The sequence below is a fragment of the Thunnus maccoyii genome, chromosome 22 (assembly GCF_910596095.1).
Source record: "Thunnus maccoyii chromosome 22, fThuMac1.1, whole genome shotgun sequence".
NCBI classification, from domain to species: Eukaryota; Metazoa; Chordata; class Actinopteri; order Scombriformes; family Scombridae; genus Thunnus; species Thunnus maccoyii.
Genome location: NC_056554.1, coordinates 16,984,157 through 17,006,350, shown reverse-complemented (window position 1 = coordinate 17,006,350; position 22,194 = coordinate 16,984,157). Strand labels below are relative to the sequence as shown.

Sequence of the window (22,194 nt, the reverse complement as noted above, 5' to 3'; positions counted from 1 at the left end):
GTGCTGAACTTGCACAGTCTGTGCTGAACTTTCATGCAAGGTGCAAACCATCACCTTGGAAATAGACAAACTGGTAGAGAACCTGAGGCCCACGAAAAAGCTGTGGTTTCCTGCACCACCCGTATATGCTTAACCTCAGCGGTTAAGGGGTTGAAAATGTAGAAGTATTTTACATTCTAGAGTTCTATGCATTGTGTTGTGATTGACAAACAAAGAAGTATCATTGCATCGTGCAATGCAAGTAAATGTTAGCTGTTGATGTTTTGGTGAATGACCATATATGGATACTGAAATGTAAGAAGCCAGAGATGTATTGATATAAAGGTGAAGGCCAGGATGGCTTCGAGAGAGCTGGTCCTTTTGACAGTCCTTTTGCCTTTTTGTCTTGTTTTCCTCTAAGGCCTTTTTGACTCCTTTAAATTCTAGAGAGGGTTTTTTTCCTAGAGAGGACAGGCCGGATATACAGCACACATCACATAACAAATCATCACATCAAATAATGTGGCAGCAATAAATAATGAAGGCCAACATCAAATAATGAAATTGCGACATTTAATGGTGAAAGCTAGACACAGACCTTCAAATAAAAAGATGTTTTTATGACTACAGTATTCTACCTCTGTATTCATTATTTAACGAGAGACTCTTTATTGTTTGATCTTTCTATTCATAATAGTTGGCTTTTCATTAATTGCAATTCGTAATTGTTAATTGATGTTCAGATTTTCATTATATATTGATATTTATTATTTGATGTTTGGCTCTTTAATAATATGATAGCAAGCATTTATAAGTGAGAAAGTGTGTGTGAAAGTGAAGAGGACAATTTATTATTGATTTTTGTTAGATTTACTTTAAAAAAAGAATAAGAATACTGATAATTCCCAGATTTTTTTTTTACAGAAAATATAAACATATAAACATTGAGCTCCAACAAAAGTTTATCTTCTTAAACAGAACTCAATAATGTTTAGACACATTTTAAAGAAAACAGATACCAAAATACCAAAAAAAAATTTTTTTAAAAAGTATAAAACAAATGCATATAGTGATGCATGCACCAATGTAAATACTACATAAATGTCCATATCTCCATTCTGGTTTTCATAGAATACTTTATAACATTCTTCTTTCAGCTGTTGTGTTCATGTCTTTACATAGTGCACTTTATGACAATTTTCTACACTCTTTGCAATATTTGCAATAATGTAGTACACTTTTATGACCTGTTGCTCGGTCAAGTCAGGATCACTGTTTTTTGCATAATACTGTACTGTGCAATACTGTAACTTATATGTAACTTAAATACTTGTGATTTAAAATTTTAACTTAATTTAACTTTTTTCGTGAAGGGTGGACTAGCAAAGTAAGAATTTCATTGTATGGTGTAACTGCCTGCGTTTACTGTGCACATGATAATAAACTTCTTGAATCTTGAATCTTTGGCTTCTCCACATCTTGTTTGTCCTGTTGATGGTGTTGTGACTTCAGACTTTTTGGTTTTTGCAATACACTGTACACTGTGTCAATCTGTCTGGTGTGCTCTGCCTCATCCAGAGTGACAGTCTGTGAAGCCGTTGCCTCTTGTATCTTCTTGTATCCTTTCGTATTCTCACCGTTGTCACTCTTGCCCAGAGAGGCCGTCACAGTTGGTGCCTGTAAAAGGCTGTAAACAGTATCTACTTCCTGACTTTGCCTGGACCCCAATTCCTACCCTAGGCTGATGATTTGGTTGCTGGTCTTGCTGGCACATGTGGCTCATCTTCATTTTCATAGGTGACATCAGCTTGACTTGAAGAGGTGGAGACCCTGGGCCTAGGTAGAGACTCTTGTGGCTGCATCTCCACTGGCTGGATTTGCATCAACTGTGCATTAGATGTCTGTGTGTGGAAATAATCCAGCAAAATATGTTTTAGTCTTTTAACAACCTTTATCATACTCTGACAAGACACCTCCTAGCATTAAAGTAAAACTCAATTTCACATCCTTGTCTCTTGAAACATCTCTAGAAACACATCACCCTGTCATCAAATAATCGTCATCAAATCCTTCCATGTTTACATCCCCAAAGTTCCATCAAAAAGATCAATTTAAATATTTTTTGGTAAATGCAGCTTACCTGATGGTGATTATTTTCTGTTGAACAGCACTTCTTAGCCATGAAGATAATAAATGTACAGAGGATTATAAACACTGCAATAACTATCACCCTTACAAGGAGTGGTTGTGATGCTTCTTTGAGTTCAGGATTAGATTTACTGAAGCCTGAAAAGACAGAAAAACATTTTTAGCAGAAAGGTTTCCAACCAAAAAGAAACCATCAATTTTATTGATGGCTTACAACTGATTTATTAAATTGACAAGGTTATGTTAAAGCTACAAAGTGAAAAATAAAAGAACCATATTTTCTGGAATTAAACTTAGATGAATCTCTGTACAGTCAATTAATGAGCGACAAATGAGCAAAACAGTCTACTAAGAACAACCATGTCATACTTACACGTTGCCTCTACGCTTTCAGAAACATTGTTCGTGCTGACATGGTTGTTGCCACTGCAGACAATAGTTCTGTTGTCAATGGAGATGGATATGTTGACCCTGCTGAGTGATCTCTGAGATGTTCTGCAACCGTCCTCATCACAGACAGACCACAACCAGTCTTCCTGGATGGAGCAGTTAATTGTGATGGTGCAGAGTCTAGCAGACAGGTTGGAGTGCAGCACTGACATCCTGATCACAGGTCTGGGAACAGCATCTGCAACACCCAGCCAGCAGATAAATAAACTGGTCATTAGATGATTTAATGGCACCCTCCATTGGCTGCCAGTAAGAAAAAACACCACAATATATTGAGTATACTTAGCATGTCTTACATTTAATATGTGAGATACAAGAAAATTAATAACAAGTTGCAATGAGAAAAAAACAATTTTTGCATTTTCATGATGTCAAGATAATGAGATTATTTTATGCTTATTGTCATGAAATGTGTGAGAATCTACCAAATTCAGAAATGTATGAATGCATAAAGCAGATCCAGTAAGTACTGTGTAGAACTTACCTTGAACAATGACTTTGTGAGACTCAGTGATAACAGTATAGTCAGAGTCATAGAATGAGACTTTATAGATTCCACTGTTTGTCTCATTCAGATCACGCACACACAAGTTTAGGTTCTTAGGTTCATAATCCACTTTTTCTCTGTAAATGGGGTTGATGAAGTCAGGAGAAGCAATCACTTTTCCAGCAAATATCCACTGACCACGTCGATATGGAGGTGGTTTTTTAACATGAAGACATATTGAGCTGTTTTTCAGGCGGTAATGAATCATTGATGGGTCCTCTGCCATAGTACCTGATAGGAAACATCACAGTACAAGACAATTTCTTAAAATAAGTTCTAGCACACTAGCAAGTTAGCTTACAATATCCTGATATACTGTAAGTGTGATAGGCCTGAATGCAAAATTAAATTTAGCTTTTAATCATTTGTACGGCAGGGTGTCTGGTGTTTGACCTGTGACCCCTGAGAGGTTAGACCATGGTATCAACCTGTTCATGTTCATGTTACTGGACTGCGTTGGGCCCCTTACTGCTCTGCTTTAGCGGCTGGGATTATAAAGTAGTAGAAGGGTACTGAGTAACTTTATTATGTTTATACAATAAAACAGCAAACTCAACAATAGTGGAGCAAATATATTCAAATGACAAAACTGACTCTCAGTCTTTGAGGTCTGTTCAATAAAAAATCTAAAAATCCCACCAATTTAAAATCTGTATATTGATTTTTAAAACAAATACTGTAATAAGCAGACAGCCTTTAGATGTTATAAATAAAACTGAGCATCAAGAAGCATTTTCATTCTTGTCTTAATTAAGCTTAATGATATGATGTCACTTCTAAATATAATAGTTTTAAAGCGTGCCATGAGGATTCAAGATTAAGATGGATTAAGAGCAAGTTGTAATCACACTTACTGTAATAATAAATGATATGCCCACTAAACAAGTAACAAACACAGCAATATAATACAGTGGGTGATAAATAAGAGATAAACATTTATGTATAATACATAAACAAAAATATCTGGTCACCTTCAAAGTGTCCGTAGAAGAGTGTATCCGGCACTAAAATAAAGATTGAAACTTCATCAGACATAACGACATTGAAGAAAGTCAAAATCACACACACAAAAAACAAACAAAACAAAACAAACAAACAAAAAACAGAGGGAGTTGCAGCATTGGTAACTATTGTTTAATAGATTAACACATTTCTGTGACAATATACTGTAAGTTAGTAAATAGGGAGGAAACAGATAAAAGGAAAAAAACTCTTGAAATGAAATATGTTAAATAAAATAAGAAAATCATGAAATTCAAAACTCATATACATAATACCCTAAACAATTTACAAGCCTTGTGCAGTATAGTATTTGTGCAAAAAACAATCATCTGGCAGTAAATTTAATATAGTCCTCCAATCTAAACTGAGCCAAGTCACCAAACAACATCTGGCCTATAAAACAACTCTGTAGTTAAAAACCATTAATGTGCTCTGTTCAAGCTCTCAGAGAAACTGGTTCAACCAGTGATACTCTGTAATTCTGACTATTCAGGAACATGTTCTTTAATCTGTGACATGCAAACAGAGAAAGTCAGTAATGTACTTACAGAATAATCCCAGCATACAGATCAAAGTGTACCTCATCCTCACATCCAGCACTGACACTCTGTCACTCAGCTGCTCTGAGTCTGACAAATGTTTCTACTTTGCTTTAATAATAATGCAGCAGAAAGAGAAAGAGAGAAGTTACATTTCGGGTAAATGGAAGATGAGATGAGACTTTCTCCAACTTCTTTAGAATTCACCCTGCCTGTGTTTCCTTCCCTTGTATGCAAACCACAGAGAACTTCAACTGGTTTGATAAACGTTGACACATGAACACTTCCTGGCCACTGCAGAAATACATCAGCTTGTGTCTTGTGCAAAGGTTTGTGCCTAGAAAATGTTACAAATAAAAAAGGTATAAACAATAAGTATTTACTGCACATGCATGAACCAAAAAATCATTGACTTTAGTCATATCACGTCATGAACATGCTTAACATTTTATTGTGTTTATTTGTGCATGTTATGCAGTATATGCCCACTGCTCTTGCATCAACAGTGTCTGCATTGTGATGAGGTAGGTGTTGTGTGTGTAAATACATAAATACACATGTATAATTCTACTGTGTAGGCGTAAACAGTACATCCTGTATGTAAATGCAAAGTAAAGTTTTAATGAATTTAGCACTTTTTATTGCTTTATTATAGAGGGGATGTCAAAAAGTCTGGGCTGGGGACAAGCCCAAAGCAGTGAAATTCTTGCACATTTGAATTTTCAACACACTGAAAAAGTATTAAAATGTCATCATTGAGACACAGTTATTTTTTTAATTGCTACTACAACCTAACCTTAACAAATACAATAATTGTTTTTTCTAAAAAACATTTTTTTCTTGAAAATCTACCCTGGGGACAGAAAAACTCCCTTAATTGAAGAATCACCCATATGTGTGTGTGTGTTTAATAGCCTGCATATTGAATTTGATATAAACTTTGGTCAGAACTTTGGTGGTAGATTTGTGTCTATCTGGTCGTTTTATGAAGAAGTCCTGAATTACAAATGTGTTGCCTTCTTATCACTCCAAAGAGCAACAACAGTTGTAATGATATTATAGCTAAAAAACAAGAAAGCAAATGAAAAAACTCATCTTAACCCATCAATGAGTAAAATGTTGAACATCCATTTTTCAATTACATCAAACAAATTCTGTATTCTATCAGCCTCATTATTCAGAAACAGTATAATCAAATAATTTATATTATTTGACATTTACAGTATGAATAAACCAACTAAGTTCAAAGTCAATCAACATTTGAACTCAACACATCCATCTATGGTCTGAATTTCTGCTTCTCCCCCCAAAATCTTGAGTTGTTGAAATAAACCTCCAACAGCAGACTGTTGCTGTCTACCTACTGACCTTTGTCATGGTTGGCTTGACCGTTATTATGGTGGTTAATCTGAGTCTACATCACATATTCAAACAGAAACACTGACAGAATTGAAAATCGTGCAGGTGAAATTGATGTTTCCATCCTCTGGCTGGATATTGTACTGCAGCCGGGAGCCGCTACTGGTTTGGTTCATCATGGTCCAGTTGTAGGAGACCTTTCTGTCAGAGGTTGCACTGCACTCCAGCACAACTGTACAGGATTCATTCGAAGCATGCCAGGTGGAATTTACAGTCAGGATAGGCTGCTTCATTATGGGCTCTAATTAGGCAGTAGAGAGAGAGAAAATAAGATAATGAGAATAAGATATTAAGAATTTTGCAAATCCATTATACATGTACATATAAAACACCAACAAATGCATGTATAGCAGAATTTCTTCGACAGAACAGAGAATTCACATTAGTGACCCCCATTAAATGCAGTTTACCTGGAAAACCTAAGTTTTTGACCTCTATGTGCTCCCAAAGCTCCCAAAAAATCACAAATCTGAATAAACAAAATGATCAGGAGTTGCTCAAAGAAGTATTTTGAGCCTTAGATCAAAGATGCTAAAGATGCTAAAGACATCAGAATGTTATCTGGCCACAAAAGGAAATGATCAGCACAATATATTTTTTTTTTTCTTAGGAAAGAAGCAAAGGCAATTCCTCGCTATATACAAGTCTGGTGATAACACAGCAGAAAAGCTGTCATACCATCCCAGAGTTATGTTAGAACAAATAACATTTTAGTAACATTTTAATTTATAATACAGTATTGTGATACGAGAGCTAACGAGCTTTACTCTGAACAAACAATGTGACTTCCACTTCCATTTCTTCTACATGGATCATCAACTGGTGAAGATGCTGACTTTTTGTCTGGTACTTGCAGCTTTAGCCTCAATATTTTAGCATGATATCCAGTATGTAACCATCATATTGCATATTGCATATTTAACACTATGTTACAGGCTTCTAGTTTTAAAAACAAATCATAAAAACATTAAAAAGTCAGCTGAATACAACGCTTTCAACCCACTCACAGAGCTACATGAAATCTGCTAGCAACAGTCATCATTTCAGACGACAAAATACAGTCAGCAGCTAGAAATGAGATGCCTGCTTTTGTTTACTTCCTTCCTTCTTTGTCTATTTTGTACACGCATAGTCTGTTGCATGTCTGTCCGTCCTCAGAGAGCGGTCCCTCCTCTATTGCTCTTTCTGAGGTTTCTTCCATTTTTTTCCCTTTTAAAGGGTTTTTAGGGAGTTTTTCCTTATTTGAATTGAGGGTATAAGGCTAAAGGATGTTGTATTGCTGTACAGATTGTAAAGCCTCCTGAGGCAGATTTCTTATTTATGATATTGGGCTATACAAAAACATTGACCTGACTTGACTTCCTTGTGAAATCAATGGCCCAATGATTCAAAAATGATTACATATTTTGAGTCATAGATCTGTGGTGGAACTGTCACATTATAAACCACATATGTGCAGCATGAGAACAGAAAACTTGACAGGCATAACTCAGATAGCGACTTTAAACCCTTTCAAAATATTATCAAAAGAGTAAATTTTCTTTCTTTTTTTTTCTTTTTGGATTCATACATGATGATAGTAAAAAGTTTTGTATAACAAATGGCAATATAGTGCCATTTCATATTCATAATAGGTAACAGATCACAGAGCTCTGCTTCTAAAATGTGATGATACATTTTTAGAGGTTCAACCCTGTGTCGCAGGGTGTACTTCTATTAAATCAACAAATATGATTTTAATATCTGACACAACCCACATTTAATGCTAATGGCCTTTTGTGTCACTTGCAGAATGACATTCATGAATGAATAATAAATAACCTGTTGTAAATTAAAACTAATTAGGTCACTTGGTTAACAGAAACAGAAGCATCTTACTATGAACTTGCAGAGTGATGAAGACTGTGGGCCTTTGCGTGTCATTCACCGCTGAGACTAAACTGAAAACACCAGAATCTTGAAGAGTCAGTCTTCTCACTGTTAAACTGAAATCTGTACGGTTTAGGTCTACTCTGCCCTTGAACTGAGGATGAGTTACATCTGCATCCTTATCTGCAACTTTTGTATTGTTATATATCCAAAATGCTGAGTTGACCCCTTTACTTGGTAAGCATGACGGAAGCTCTACAGTGTCTCCAACTTTTTTATGGATGGTACAATCACAACTGGAAGCCTCCACATCTGAAACATAAAAACAACATGGCACAACTGTTTACAGAGAATAAAATTGGGCTTCAATTTAATATATCATTGTTGAGGCATGACAGGAAGTAACAACAAAAACTACAAAAATGGCTGATAATTAAGGTGTAGAATAATTATTCAGATTTATTTATTTATTTATTTTTACTAAGTCTTATTGTTTTTTATTGATGGGAATATACTGACAAATAATTTATTTTGTGTTTAAATATGAGGATTTGTGAGGAAAAAAAAAAAACATTTGCCAAGATTTTATTTTTTAAACTTACAACTAAAATATATATTTGGAGATAAATGGCAATGAGGCAATGAATTAGAACAACATTTGAAAACACACACTTAAAAATAAAAAAGTAGCTTTCCTGCAATAGCAAACACACAAGATACAAAGACTGCAAGTGTCTTCCCCATGCAAACATCCAGGAAATATTACAAGCTTGACGCTACATAATTAACTTGTGCAATTCTAAGATCATGTCAGAGTGCACTGGGTAAATAAATACCTCTCATAAAATGGCATAAACCTACAGAGCAGAGGTGTACGTACCATGGAGTGAAACCCCAAGCAGCAGCAAAGCACTGTATGCCAAGAAGCAGCTAAAGCGTCGAAGGCAACCACCGGCCATCTCTGTAAGGAGAAGAATAACTTCTGTTTCCTCTTCTGGTCTTGTAAACTCTGCTGTGACGTGTTTAATTTTACATGCGGTCTGACCTGGTCTGAGATAAAAACATTGAGCAAACTGAGTTGAATTATTAGAGATAATTAGATGTTTTGCAAAATTACGGCCAAGTGACAAAAAAATACATGTTCAAGCTAAATCAAACTATACACTGAATTCATTTTAGCTAACACATTATATCTATATGCCACTGCAAGGAAATATCTGGTCAAGATGTGTGGAGAGTAGAGGTTAGGGTCTGCATTTGTTAACCCCAGCAAAAAAAAGTTTACCACATCATGTTAGATGTCATGTCAGATATTACAACATGATGTGGTAAATACGTTCTTGCAATCAGTTAATTCCAAGTTAGTTAGTGTGTTGCTTCCGTTTGCACATGCCTCTGCAGAAGAGGTCTGTGCTCTGTGTGCAACTCATTTAAGTGTTCACAGTTACATGCATGACCTGAAACCCACAAGGTGACCACATGCAAAAATGGCACTGGCCCTTCAAAGGAAAAATATCTCTACATAAGCTATTGTAACAGAAGCTACTGTTACGATCACAGACTCGTGGCACTTTTTCATAAAATCATGCCAGATTTTTACGTCTGTAGTATATAATGTAGAAGTATTCCTTATCTTTTTTGCTCACAGATACCATTTTGCAGATTTTTATATTTCAGCCAAATTCTTCTAGTGGTTCAGTAAAGAAACCCGTTGACATGGTGTATTCACATTGATGACTGTAGGTTTGACATGCAGGAAATACAGTAGCGTGATGATTGACTAAATGTCCATTTCTTTCCTCAGAACTTTTCATACAGTGTGCACTTTCATCTACACTCTGTAGTGTAGATGAGAGTGCACACTATTGCATATTAGTGTAGTGCACACTATATTCCCATTTTGGGGAAACTTATTTATATTATATTTATATTTATTTTATACTTTTAATATCATTGTGCATCATTACACAGTTTGCTGAAAATTCTTTAGAAAGGAGATGAGATTCAGTGTGAATGATGCTGGTAAGATCATAGATAACATGTTAAATTATACACCTGACCCTGAATATTCTTTAGGAAAAACTCTGTAACAGAAACCAGACCATATATTGGGCTGTAATGTATATAGGTTAAACTTTACAATGTAATTATGATAAGCATGGGTATTTACTTAATTTAATACTTTAATGTACTGACAAACAACCAAATCCACCTGTGTCATCAGCATAAGTTACAAAGTTGGGCAGTATTTACAAAAAAATTCAACCCTTCCATTTATAGACTATAGATTTTCACATTTTTACTGACTTACTGAACTTCAACGACAAAACAGACAGCATTGGTAAGCACTCAGCTGGACCAACATCTCACTTGTCCTTTTGGCATGTAGTATCGCAAATCATAAAACAATCACCTTGTCATTTGTCTTTGTGGCGCTGGGCAGCGGAGACTCTGTGGAGCTGACAGAACAGGCTCTGGAACGGCCTGGCATGTTGGTAACACAGCCCAAAGAAATACTGGGTTTCTTTTCACAAAGCCAGAGAGTCTGCTTACCAGTTCCTCTTTACGCATAAATATGTGTGACTTTGATAGCAACACATACCTGATGCTTTGAATTAAACAGCGTTGTCATCACATTCACACCAGAGCTAATGTGTCAGTAAGCAGAAAAGAAGAGGTGTCTGATACTGTGCAGGATGTGCAATCATGGTAGAAAGTAAGACAAATGAAAATATTTTTGGAGGTAGCAGAAATTGAGTCAAGCGCAATGCATATGAATATAATATGGTAATTACACAATGTTTTTTAACTGATTGTCTTTGAATACAACTATGACTGGTGGTGACATGAGGAAGTGGACAGTCAATATTTATTTCTCAATCTGAAACATCATACAAGAGAAAGTCAGAGGTGTGAGCCTGTGAAAATCTGACATTAAAGTTCTCACTGTGTTTTATATCTTGAACACTCCCTATCACCTCAGTCTGCTATCTGCTGTCAACCAGGTGTGAAACATGTCATCTGGTTCCCAACATACATTTAGCTTTAACTAAAGACTTTATTTCCTCATTTTCATCGGTCGGTCAAGAGTCTCCGCTGCAGGACTCCTGCTCTGTAGGCATTGAGTGGAGCCTTTGATGGCAGGTTTGATTGACAGGTTGGGCACACAGCACACATCAAATAACAAATCATCACAATGAACAATGAATGTGGCAGCAACAAATAATGAAGGCCAACATCAAATAATGAAATTGTGACATCTAGTGGTGAAAGCTACACATAGACCTTCAAATAAAAAGATGGAGTTGTATTTAATTTGTGTGGAGGTTCATTCTTGCATATTTAATGTCTGTTCTATCTCTGTATTCATTATTTAATGGGAGACTCTTCATTGTTTGACCTTTATTCATAACAGTCAACATTAATTGCAATGTGCATTTGTTATTTGATGTTTAGCTTTTCATTATTAGATATGGATCAGTAGTGCACCACTCTCCTCTCTACTTCCTCAACTCTCTCTGGCGTCTGCCCTCTGATCAGCTCATATTAGGAAAGACATGTGGACTCACACCTTTGGTAGTGTGCAATTAGATGACAACACTAGTTCACTCAATTATATAAATATATAAAGTATATATTATGTAAATATAAAAAGCAATTAAAAACAACATTGACTGTTAACTGCTGAAAAAAGGTTTATTGATGCCTAACAAAAATAAAGCACATACACCACCGCTAAATTCATTTGTAAATAGACAGGAAAACTTTCCAGTATAATAACAGCAAAAGTTACATGTAATAGTTGATAGCAATTCATTACATATACAAAAGTAATTGTTGACGTCTATCCTGGAGCTTTTTCATCTAACACTGAAAAATATGTTGACTTTAAAGCTGCAGTACCACCTGGGTAATGTCATTTAAACATTTCAAACTGATACCTCCTGCTGCTTTTTAAAACAGCCTGCAATCAAAGTTTTTAAAATCAAGTGACAAAATAACTGTAAAAATAATGATAATAATGATACAGTGCATAAATACTAAATGGGAATAAACCTCAGTAGTCTTGTACTTTCTGCTAAAAAGGAGAGTATTAAATCCACATGATGTAATTATTTTATATCATCTGCTATTACATTAACTGTACAAAACATGGAGCATGGCTGATATTTGGATAGCAGAGTTGCACACAATGGTTATATAAAATGCTGTTAACCATATTTATTTGGCCTCGTCCATACAGCTGTCTTTACAGACCTGAAAGACAACCACAAAAAACAGACATATAGGGTTATTCAAGATGTAAAATATGCTTTCAACATGCTATTATGACATATAGTCAGTAGAATTAATCATTACAGTCTGCACATAACATGGCAGAATTATTACCAAGAGATGTTCCTGGTTTAACTTCAGAATAAACAGCTTCATCAGTTGCTGCAGGAGTTGATTTTCCTATAAATGGAGAGAAGATTAGTCTGAAACATTTGCCAGTAATGTCATAATTTACAATGATAATGTACTGAAGGGTTGTCAGGGTTAATGTCTCCACTGATAATAAAAGAATAACAGTATTGTAATGCTCACAGTGCTCAAAGCAGTTAAACAGCAGAGTATTATGGCTTTAACAGGATTTAGTAAACATACTTATACTGAATATACATACTGATGTATAAATACTGTTCTTCAGTACTGCAAACACACATAATGTAAAATAAACATACATTCCAACACAAGATATTCAATGAAAAAATAATAATTATAAACACCTACAATTTTACAAACATTGAGCACATTACATACATTACACTGTGTTCAAGACCAACATGATGGTTGGTGTAGACTTTACTTACCTTTGTGTTTCTTGGCTTTGCCTTTATTGTGATAGTTATCCTGGGCATACTTTAGATTATCATCTAAAACACAAACCAGATCTCAGGATTTGTTTGTTCAGCAGACATATACAGCTGGATGGATGGGTTAGGGTTAAAGTCTAAAGGCTCCTTTATGTGAGCAGGATTTGACAATATCTGCCTCAAGCAGCTCCCAGTGGCAGTAGTACCAGAGGTGACTTAGATTATTTATATTATTTGAACTGCATGCTGACCCATAATTACATACAGTGTAATTAATAAATAATTATATATGACACATTTTCAACAAAAACATATATGCGGGACTGAACCTGCAGCAGATCCGATCTTCACATCAGCGTAAACAGAGCTCTCCACTGTTTCATGACGCTTCCCTGTTAAGATGATCAAAGAAATGCATGAAAATAATAAATGTATCTTTTCTTTTTGTTTAGTCTGCTGGCAGACAAAAACATCTCTGAACTATTTATTGCATGTCATTTGAGTACTCACCCCTCTTAGCAATGTTTTTAAGCTCAATCAAAGAATATATAATATCCTGCGATTCTCCTGCATCTGAAATATAATTGTTTTTCAGTCACAGGGTTTTATATCAATTAATTGTCATCAGTCCCCTTAAATTATGTAATTGAGTATTTCTGACTGCTCTGTGTAAATGAAAAGGTATATACTATACCATTTCCAGGGTCCTCAGAGCCTCTGACTGATTCATAGAGACAGGCATCACCTGCAGAGCAGTTAATATCAAGTCAAGGTACATTACAGTATGTATTGTTATGATAGGACAGTAGGACAATAATATTTCAGGACTCTGTCTAGTAGTTTAGGTTCAGTTCAACTCCAAACAATGTGAAACCATGTTATACTCTGATCTTTTGTGCATGTGGTTAAACAGCTGACAAGTCTTTGAGACTTTTGATTAATGTTCTTTAAAAATCAGCTGATTAGAAACTGAGTGTAAATATGTTCAGGTTAGAGTTAATGGTAAGTCCAAGAAATGAATCAGGATTAGTTTGAAGACTGACCATGGAGAGAAGATGAGTTTTCGTTACGTTGAGTTTCATTCTGATTGGTGCTCTCAGGCTGGATCGGCCTAAAACATTTAGCAAATACACTAAATTTAATAAGAAACATTGAAGGTACTGCTGTTATGTTCAAAATGAGAGAAGATGGTTTTGTACCAACCTGATAAAGTGTGAATCTGTGAAAAAGATACATGTGTTGTTACATCTGGTTGTTCTGTAAATTGTTCTGACATTTCACGTTATGACATCAGCATATGTCTAAGTATTTGAATAATTAAAATATATAAAACTCTTAACATCAGAAGGAAAAAGTCTCACCTTTGAATCGTCTGTAGCGATACATCAGGAGCAGGAGAATAATAAGAATAATTCCACAAACCAGCCCAACAATTAATGGTATAAGAGATGAAGAGCTGTCAGGCCTGGACACTGCTATAATAGATAAGAAATAATAACTATTAATATGATTAATTAAGTTCTATAGCACTTTTCTTAAACTCAAGTGTTTTAATAAAAATAAGTGAAGTCACATCAAGTCTTAGTAAAGACAAAAAATCTAGGATACAAAAAAAGTCGACTTCTGCAGCACAAACACATAAATACAAACACATTAATATACAAATCTAGAAGTATGAAAACACAAACACATATACACACACTACACACACAATAAACAATATGTATAAACATGTATGTGTTCCTATACAGTGTGATATGAGTCATGACCACTGATGCAACTTTATTCAACTGAAGAGGAAACAATCTTTGACTGATCATTCATTTATATTTGTATTTTGATATATACTAAATTTTGTAATTATGTTTCATTATTGAATTACTTTAGGTTCAGTATAAAACAAGTTCTCTTACACAATCCAATATGTGAAATCAGCTGAAACTAAACCTGTAAATTTCTAATTCTGTAAAGTATTTGATCACATTTCTTTCTAAGACAGCAACACAGTTTACAAGAAAGAAAATGCATGAATTGTTTTAATCCTACTCACCCTTAACTGACATCCAACTCTGTACTGATTCGTTTCCTGAGTATTTACACTTGTAGAAGCCTTCGTCTGACATTGACACTGCAGAGATATTCAGCTCCCCTCTGGTATCATTTTGGATAAGTTTGTCATTTTGATAGAAAAACACGTTGGAAAGTAATTCTCCTGTCTTCAGTTTGCAGCCAAGAGTAACAGAATCTCCCTCAGTCACAGGATGCACAGGGCTCACCAGGATAATATCTGCATCTGTAAAACAGTCAAAGAATATGAAGTTTCAGTCAGAGACCAGCTGCTGACCTTTAGAACAAGGTGACATAAAACCATGAGAATAGATCACACATATGCCTTTATTTTTCTCCAACTAATTTATCTCACAGAATCAGTGTAGCTGAGCAAAGACCCAACATTTCAGCTTTATTACATACATGTCTTGTAACTGTAAATATACTAGCTATGGCTAGTTAGCTCTAGAGGTACATATGAAAGAAACAGTGGATGGTTATTGACACAAAATCACCTCTGACTGAATCAGCATGTTAATTTTATCATCAAGAATAAATAAAGGTCTTGCTGCACACCAAAAATATTAATTTCCAGTTGTTTAAATAAATATCAAGAAGCTTTAATTTTGTCCACAGATGAGTTTTTGGTGTGAAGGAAGCCCTTTCATAATTTATTTATTCTTTTGTATTGCCCGTGTTTGACAAGAACACGACTAAATTATAATGTTGTGCAGAGGACGTCTGATTTTCTAATTGATTGGATGATGTTTCTTTATGATAATATTAAGGAAATATAGTTTAATGAGCTTTTAATTTTGTTAAAGAAACAATAATATAACAACAATGTTTCTATCAAAAGTTTAGGCATGTAATTTGTTTGTCTACATAGGAAGTGTAGTTAGTGACACCATGTTGAAAATAATTGAAATACAAGATGAAAATAAAATAAAATGTAATGTAAACATACTCTGTATAGTGATGTTGACTGCATTGCTGAACTCTCCTGATCCAGACTCACACCAGTACACTGCATCACTCTGCTGTGAACTGTTGATGTTGCATGTGGATCCAGTCATTGACCTCCAGTTAGGACAGTATGACCAGTAGCTGCCCTTAGAAAACCTCCTCACTCTCCACTCAGTAGAGTTTCCTTCACAGCTCACTGAGACAGAGTCAGAGGTGAAGTGCTGCACTCTGTCAGGACTCACTTTGAGAGTCACTGCTGAATGAACATCTGAAAAACAACATGTAATGAGGAGCAAACCAAGTACAGAGATATTAAAATTAAAAAGATCACAATGCAAATAATCCTCTTTTTTGTATTTTTAATACTATTTATTGTTGAGAATTAAAACATCTGAATAACATAAACTGTGCAAAAGGTTCAGTGTTTTGGTGAAACTGTGAGTGTTAAGAACATACAGAGCATATGGACTGACAGTGGAGACGTGAAGTGTGCTGCAGAGTGGTTTGAGCTGTTTTATGGATGTTTTGATTATTTTTCTATCTTGAAAACTTGCTACCAAGATAACTACAGCAACTGTTCACCATGAAGCTGTAAACAACCTACGTTTACCTGCCACCTTTCAAACATACAGAGAATGTGTTTTTCATACTAAATGATGCTTCATTGTCTCTATATAAAGTACTAGTCAAAAGTTTGGACACACCTTCCCTTGAATGAGAGAGTGTGTCTAAACTTTTGACTGGTACTGTATAGTCAGTGTTTTTCTCTCATCTGTCTGAGTTTTCTCAGGTTTCCAGCTTTTTCTGTACTTTGTCCATTTACCTTCTTCGTTGCCTGCTGACTTTTGTATGTCTATATGTTGTCTGACCGCTAGATAAACTCTCATTTAACCACACCTGTCCAGCCTGCTGTGTCAGTAAAAGTAATGAGTATTGGCTGTAAGATGAGCTCAGGTATCCAAAGTAAAAGTATTCATTGCAAAGAGGAGAAGAGTTTGGTTTCAATGACAAATAAAATCACAATATCTCAGTTATTTGGTGCTGTAATGTTTTCAGATCAATTGAAGATGTAAAGAAGGAAATCCAGCCCAGTCTAGTATGTAGAATAATTCAATATCAACATTGTGTTTGGTGAATGTGTTGAAAAACTGAAATTTTGACTTGATGGAGAAAGGTCATAGGTTGACCACAATCAATACCCAGATAATGACATCACAACTGCTTCTTGACAGAAGGAGACAAAAACAAACAAGCAAACTCACCTCCAGACCAAACAAACTCAGGTTTGCTGTAATCAGTGTAAAACACTGGGTCTCCTCTTCCAGTTCTACACATATATCTTGCTGTGTGTGTCGACCCATGAATGATGTAGGAATCCTGTTCAGTCCCATTGGTGCTACCAGGTAGCAGCTCATAGCTGTAGGAGTTGTCTGATAGTTTGGGAACAGTCTTATACCAGTAAAACCTCAATCCTGCAGATGGATGTTCAACCTTACAGCTCAGAGTTACTGAGTCTCCAGGACTCAGCCATGATGGAGACACAGTGAGGACAGGTGCATCTGTTGGAAAGTGATTTTCTCAGAATGAAAACATGTTATGATGTAGACTTTAGTCTCTAGACATATAAATAAATCTTATCTAATACAGTTATCATGTTTTCTATTGAATTATTCAGACACAGATAGGTGGAAACTCAAAAACATGATATTCTCACGATTAATGAAACACAGTCCAACTTACATGACACTGTCAACCTGATGAGATCACTTCTGTCTGTTGAATACAAATCTATTTTCTGTTCACCCTTACACTGTAGTTTCCACACTGTAAAAAGTAGCTCTGAACCTCCAGTATTCACTGTGTTTTTCAAGGTTTTTCTTTGGTTGTTTTCCATTCATACTCCCACTCAGTGTCTCCACTATCTTTGATCTCACATCTTAGAGTGATTGACTCACCACTGAATATCTGAGGCCAGTTGGTTTGCTGTGTTACAACAGTCTTGTTAGAGATTGTATCCACCAAATATACACAGTTTGGATAAAAACAGAAATATATACTGGTATGACTGGTATGTCCTTTCTGCTGTCAGTGTGGCCTTGAGATTACATTAGAACAAATAAACAAAACACGTAAATGGTTGGAATGAGATTTGCCTGAAGAAAATGTTCAGCACAAGAACTACAGGGAAATCATTCTTGAAATAGCTCAAAAGCCTGAATGGCTGCCTCCAGGCCAACATGTAACACTATTAAACTAACAGATCAATCTTAGAAATAAAATAAATAATCAGAAATAAAATAAATTAAATTAAGTAAATATACTGAGTTATTAGTTATTAATGATATGAGATGGCATTGCTGAACAAAACAACAGATGAAAACAATATAAAACATAACATGTTCATTATGGATGAAAGATGTCCAACTTACGTAATACTGTCAATGTGATGACATCACTCCACTCTGTTAAGGAATATGAGTCCTTCCTTCCTCTACACTTGAATTCTCCACTGTAGTAATTGCTGCTGTTGATCCTGTGTTCACTGAGTGTTGGAGATGTGATTAAGTAGGCTGGTGTCCATTCATACGTCCACTTAGTGTCTCCACCTCCCTGGATCTCACATCTGACAGTGACTGTCTCACCCCTGTATATCAGAGGCCAGTTGGGTTGCAGGATCACAGTGGCCTTATTTGGAACTGTTCACATAGAAAAATACGTGATTATTAGGACACCAATAGAAATGTAAAATAAAAAAGTCAAGTCAAAGTCAGTTTTTAGAACAAAATTTCAGGGTAATCGTCTTTATTGTCCCCTAATGACAATTTGATTTTTGTAAGACAGTTTGACAAACAATGCAAACACAACTAAACAGCCATAATAACAAAAGCAGTTAAAAAAAAAACAGAAGTATGAAAACATATCAAGCAACATGTTTGCAAAAGAAGACTTAATAAAGCAATAAAAGAGCAACATGGACATTTTTTACCATTATACAGATCAAGTGCCTACACACACACACACACACACACACACACACAGACACACACACACAAAATCAACCAAACAGTAAAATAATGCTTAAAAGCAATAGAAAAACAGTCTTTCAAACAAAATATACAAATTAGGATTAAGGGCAAAGTCTTTGGGGCAGCCAGTGGAGAGAAACTCTTATCTGACAACACTGACTCTCAACTTTTGAGATCTATTTCATAAAAAAAATCTAAAAGCCACTGCAGCCATTTAAACAACAGGACAGCAGCTTCTTGGCAGAAATGGGGCTGAATGGTGTTTAAAGACCAAGACAAATCCACAAACAATTTAATAGGAGAAATGTGTTCTAACCAGAAATAGATGTTATGGATAAAACTGAGTGGTGTCATGGAAACATCTTCTACTCTTGTTTTGCATCTTTACACAACCTGAAGAGGGTTGTAACGATTTATTTTCGCCATCATCAGAGGAGTAAGAGCTACTAACTTATACTCAGTTTTTCATTAACGTTCTCATTTTTTGCTATTGATACCAAAATAACTTTTTTACACTACTGATAACATATTTAAATAATTTATGTTGTATTATTCCACAACAAATCACTAAACTCACCAGTTTTCCAAATAGTGACTGCATTGCTGTCCTCTGTGAAGATCTCTGGGTCTCCTCCTCTTCTTCCTCTTCTTCCTGCTCTGCAGTAGTAGATGCCTCCTTGATCAACACTTATAACTCTGTCATAAGTATCTCTGATGCGCTGATCTGCATAAGATCCTGAGGTTCGTCTGAACCACTCATATCTCCAATCAGCAGAGGCGTCCACAGAGCAGGTCAGTGTCACACTGCCGTGTTCTGGTATGATGGTTTTCTCTGCTGTCAGTGTCGGTTTGGCTTTATTTGCTGTTTAGTTCAGAGCAAAAAACAAAATGAGTAACAAGTGGGATGGCATTTCCCTTAGAGAACGCTGAACATCAATTAAGTCATTTAGTTAATACCATTATATGGAAGATGCAAACAGAGAATGTGACATATGACTTCTGGGTCAATGATTGATTTGGGAAACAATAGTTGCTGCAGAACTAACTAATGAGGTACAGTTGATGTTTAATTAATGCACTGTTTTTTGTTTGCTTCTATTTTTGTTTTGTTTTTGTTTTTTTTATTAACAGCAGAATAGTTGTTGTGATCATGGGGTGACATGTTTCCCAAAAAAGGTTTAGAGCTAGTTGGTGATACGGGTGCAAAGCCTCTGTTGGTAAGTTCAACACATGATTCACTGTCATTTATGATTCACTGTTGGAAGACAACTGATATTTTATGTTCTTCTCTGCACATTTTCATGTGAATCATTATAATTCAAAACTACACTGTATGTTGTCTCCTCTTAAGTTATTCTGTTCTCACACTAAAGAAACAGAATTTGAGACGCTAGCTGCTCATATGACGTTATGTTATTACAGGAAGGTGAAAATATTTACTGTTACCTTATCTAGCTAGATTGAAAAATTAAAAAACATGTCATTCTGAATATGATGTGGACATATTTGACTTACATGATGTCAATGTGATGGCTTCACTCCACTCTGTCGAAAAAAAATCCTTTCTACCCATACACATGAAGTCTACAGTATGTGATATAGAAGCACTGCTGATTCTGAATTCTTTATTTTTCCGAGATACGTCCACACTATTTTCTCTCCATTCATATTCCCATCGAGTGTCTGCACCTCCCCGGATCTCACATCTGACAGTGATTGTCTCACCACTGTATATCAGAGGCCAGTTGGGTTGCAGAGTCACAACAGCCCACCTATTAGAAACTGTTCAAACAGAAAATTAAAGTAGTATGAAAAGAGCTTTGCAATCACATGTTTATCAGATAAACAGGTCTTACTGAGGACAACAGTCCTCCAGAACACCTGAACCTAAACTTTTACAGGATGCATTTATCTCACAGTGCAGAGAGACTTGACTGTTCAACATCAGTCATTTTGGGGAACAGTTTAATAATCCCATGTAGTTGCATCTTTGCTGTCTAGGTTACCAAGCAGGCACATTACTGAAATTAAAAAAATATATTAAATTCAATTTTCTATGAACAAGAATGAGAAACTTTTATTCAGCATTAAGATTTCAAGTTTATATGATAAAAACAGATGTTGTTGAATTTGGTGTGAATATCTTTGGTTCACAGCCATATTTCTTATAAACATTCACCTGAAGAAAAGATTTGTACCAGGGGGGGAAAGTTGGTCAAGTAATAAACTGAGGATCACAGTACTGTCAGCAAATTTAATGATGTGTCTGTTCTCATGCTGAGAAAGGACTCACCACTCGGGGGAGCCACTGGAGTAAAGAATCTTACCTGCCATCACTGACTCTGATCATTTTAAAATATAATCAATAAAATAATCTAAAAGCCACCTCACCAATTTAAAATCTAGATTGAAACAAGCTAAAACCATTTCAGCTGAAACATTGGGTTAAATGATATTCAATGTCAAGGAAAAGTCCACAAATAATACTGCATTACACTCACTTTTTCATTAACATTCTCCTTTTTTGCTATCAATACCAAAATGACTCTTTTTACACTACTGATAATAGATTTAAATAATACATGTTGTATTATTTCACAACAAATCACTAAACTCACCAGTTTTCCAAATAGTGACTGCATTGCTGTCCTCTGTGTAGATCTCTGGGTCTCCTCCTCTTCTTTCTCTTCTTCCTGCTCTGCAGTAGTAGATGCCTCCTTGATCAACACTTATAACTCTGTCATAAATATATCTGATGCGCTGATCTGCATAAGATCCTGAGGTTTGTCCGAACCACTCATATCTCCAATCAGCAGAGGCGTCCACAGAGCAGGTCAGTGTCACACTGCCGTGTTCTGGTATGATGGTTTTCTCTGCTGTCAGTGTCGGTTTGGCTTTATTTGCTGTTGAGTTCAGAGCAAAAAACAAAATGAGTAACAAGTGGGATGGCATTTCCCTTAGAGAACGCTGAACATCAATTAAGTCATTTAGTTAATACCATTATATGGAAGATGCAAACAGAGAATGTGACATATGACTTCTGGGTCAATGATTGATTTGGGAAACAATAGTTGCTGCAGAACTAACTAATGAGGTACAGTTGATGTTTAATTAATGCACTGTTTTTTGTTTGCTTCTATTTTTGTTTTGTTTTTGTTTTTTTTATTAACAGCAGAATAGTTGTTGTGATCATGGGGTGACATGTTTCCCAAAAAAGGTTTAGAGCTAGTTGGTGATACGGGTGCAAAGCCTCTGTTGGTAAGTTCAACACATGATTCACTGTCATTTATGATTCACTGTTGGAAGACAACTGATATTTTATGTTCTTCTCTGCACATTTTCAT

General features: G+C 35.5%; 2 protein-coding genes across 2 annotated transcripts in view; both read right to left on the bottom strand.

Annotated features, from left to right (window-relative positions):
• LOC121890086 overlaps positions 1 to 22,194 on the bottom strand; it is a 364,377-nt gene that overhangs the window by 103,498 nt on the left and 238,685 nt on the right. The window lies entirely within an intron of this gene.
• On the bottom strand, positions 925 to 10,460 carry LOC121890095 (SLAM family member 9-like). Its single transcript, XM_042402375.1, has 9 exons — positions 10,367 to 10,460; positions 8,834 to 9,003; positions 7,963 to 8,265; positions 6,111 to 6,325; positions 4,675 to 5,002; positions 4,096 to 4,128; positions 2,501 to 3,355; positions 2,120 to 2,265; positions 925 to 1,880 (listed from the first exon to the last, which is right to left on the bottom strand). The coding sequence occupies exons 1-5, from the start codon at positions 10,372 to 10,374 to the stop codon at positions 4,973 to 4,975; spliced, it is 726 nt and encodes a 241-aa protein (XP_042258309.1). The 5' UTR covers positions 10,375 to 10,460; the 3' UTR covers positions 925 to 1,880; positions 2,120 to 2,265; positions 2,501 to 3,355; positions 4,096 to 4,128; positions 4,675 to 4,972.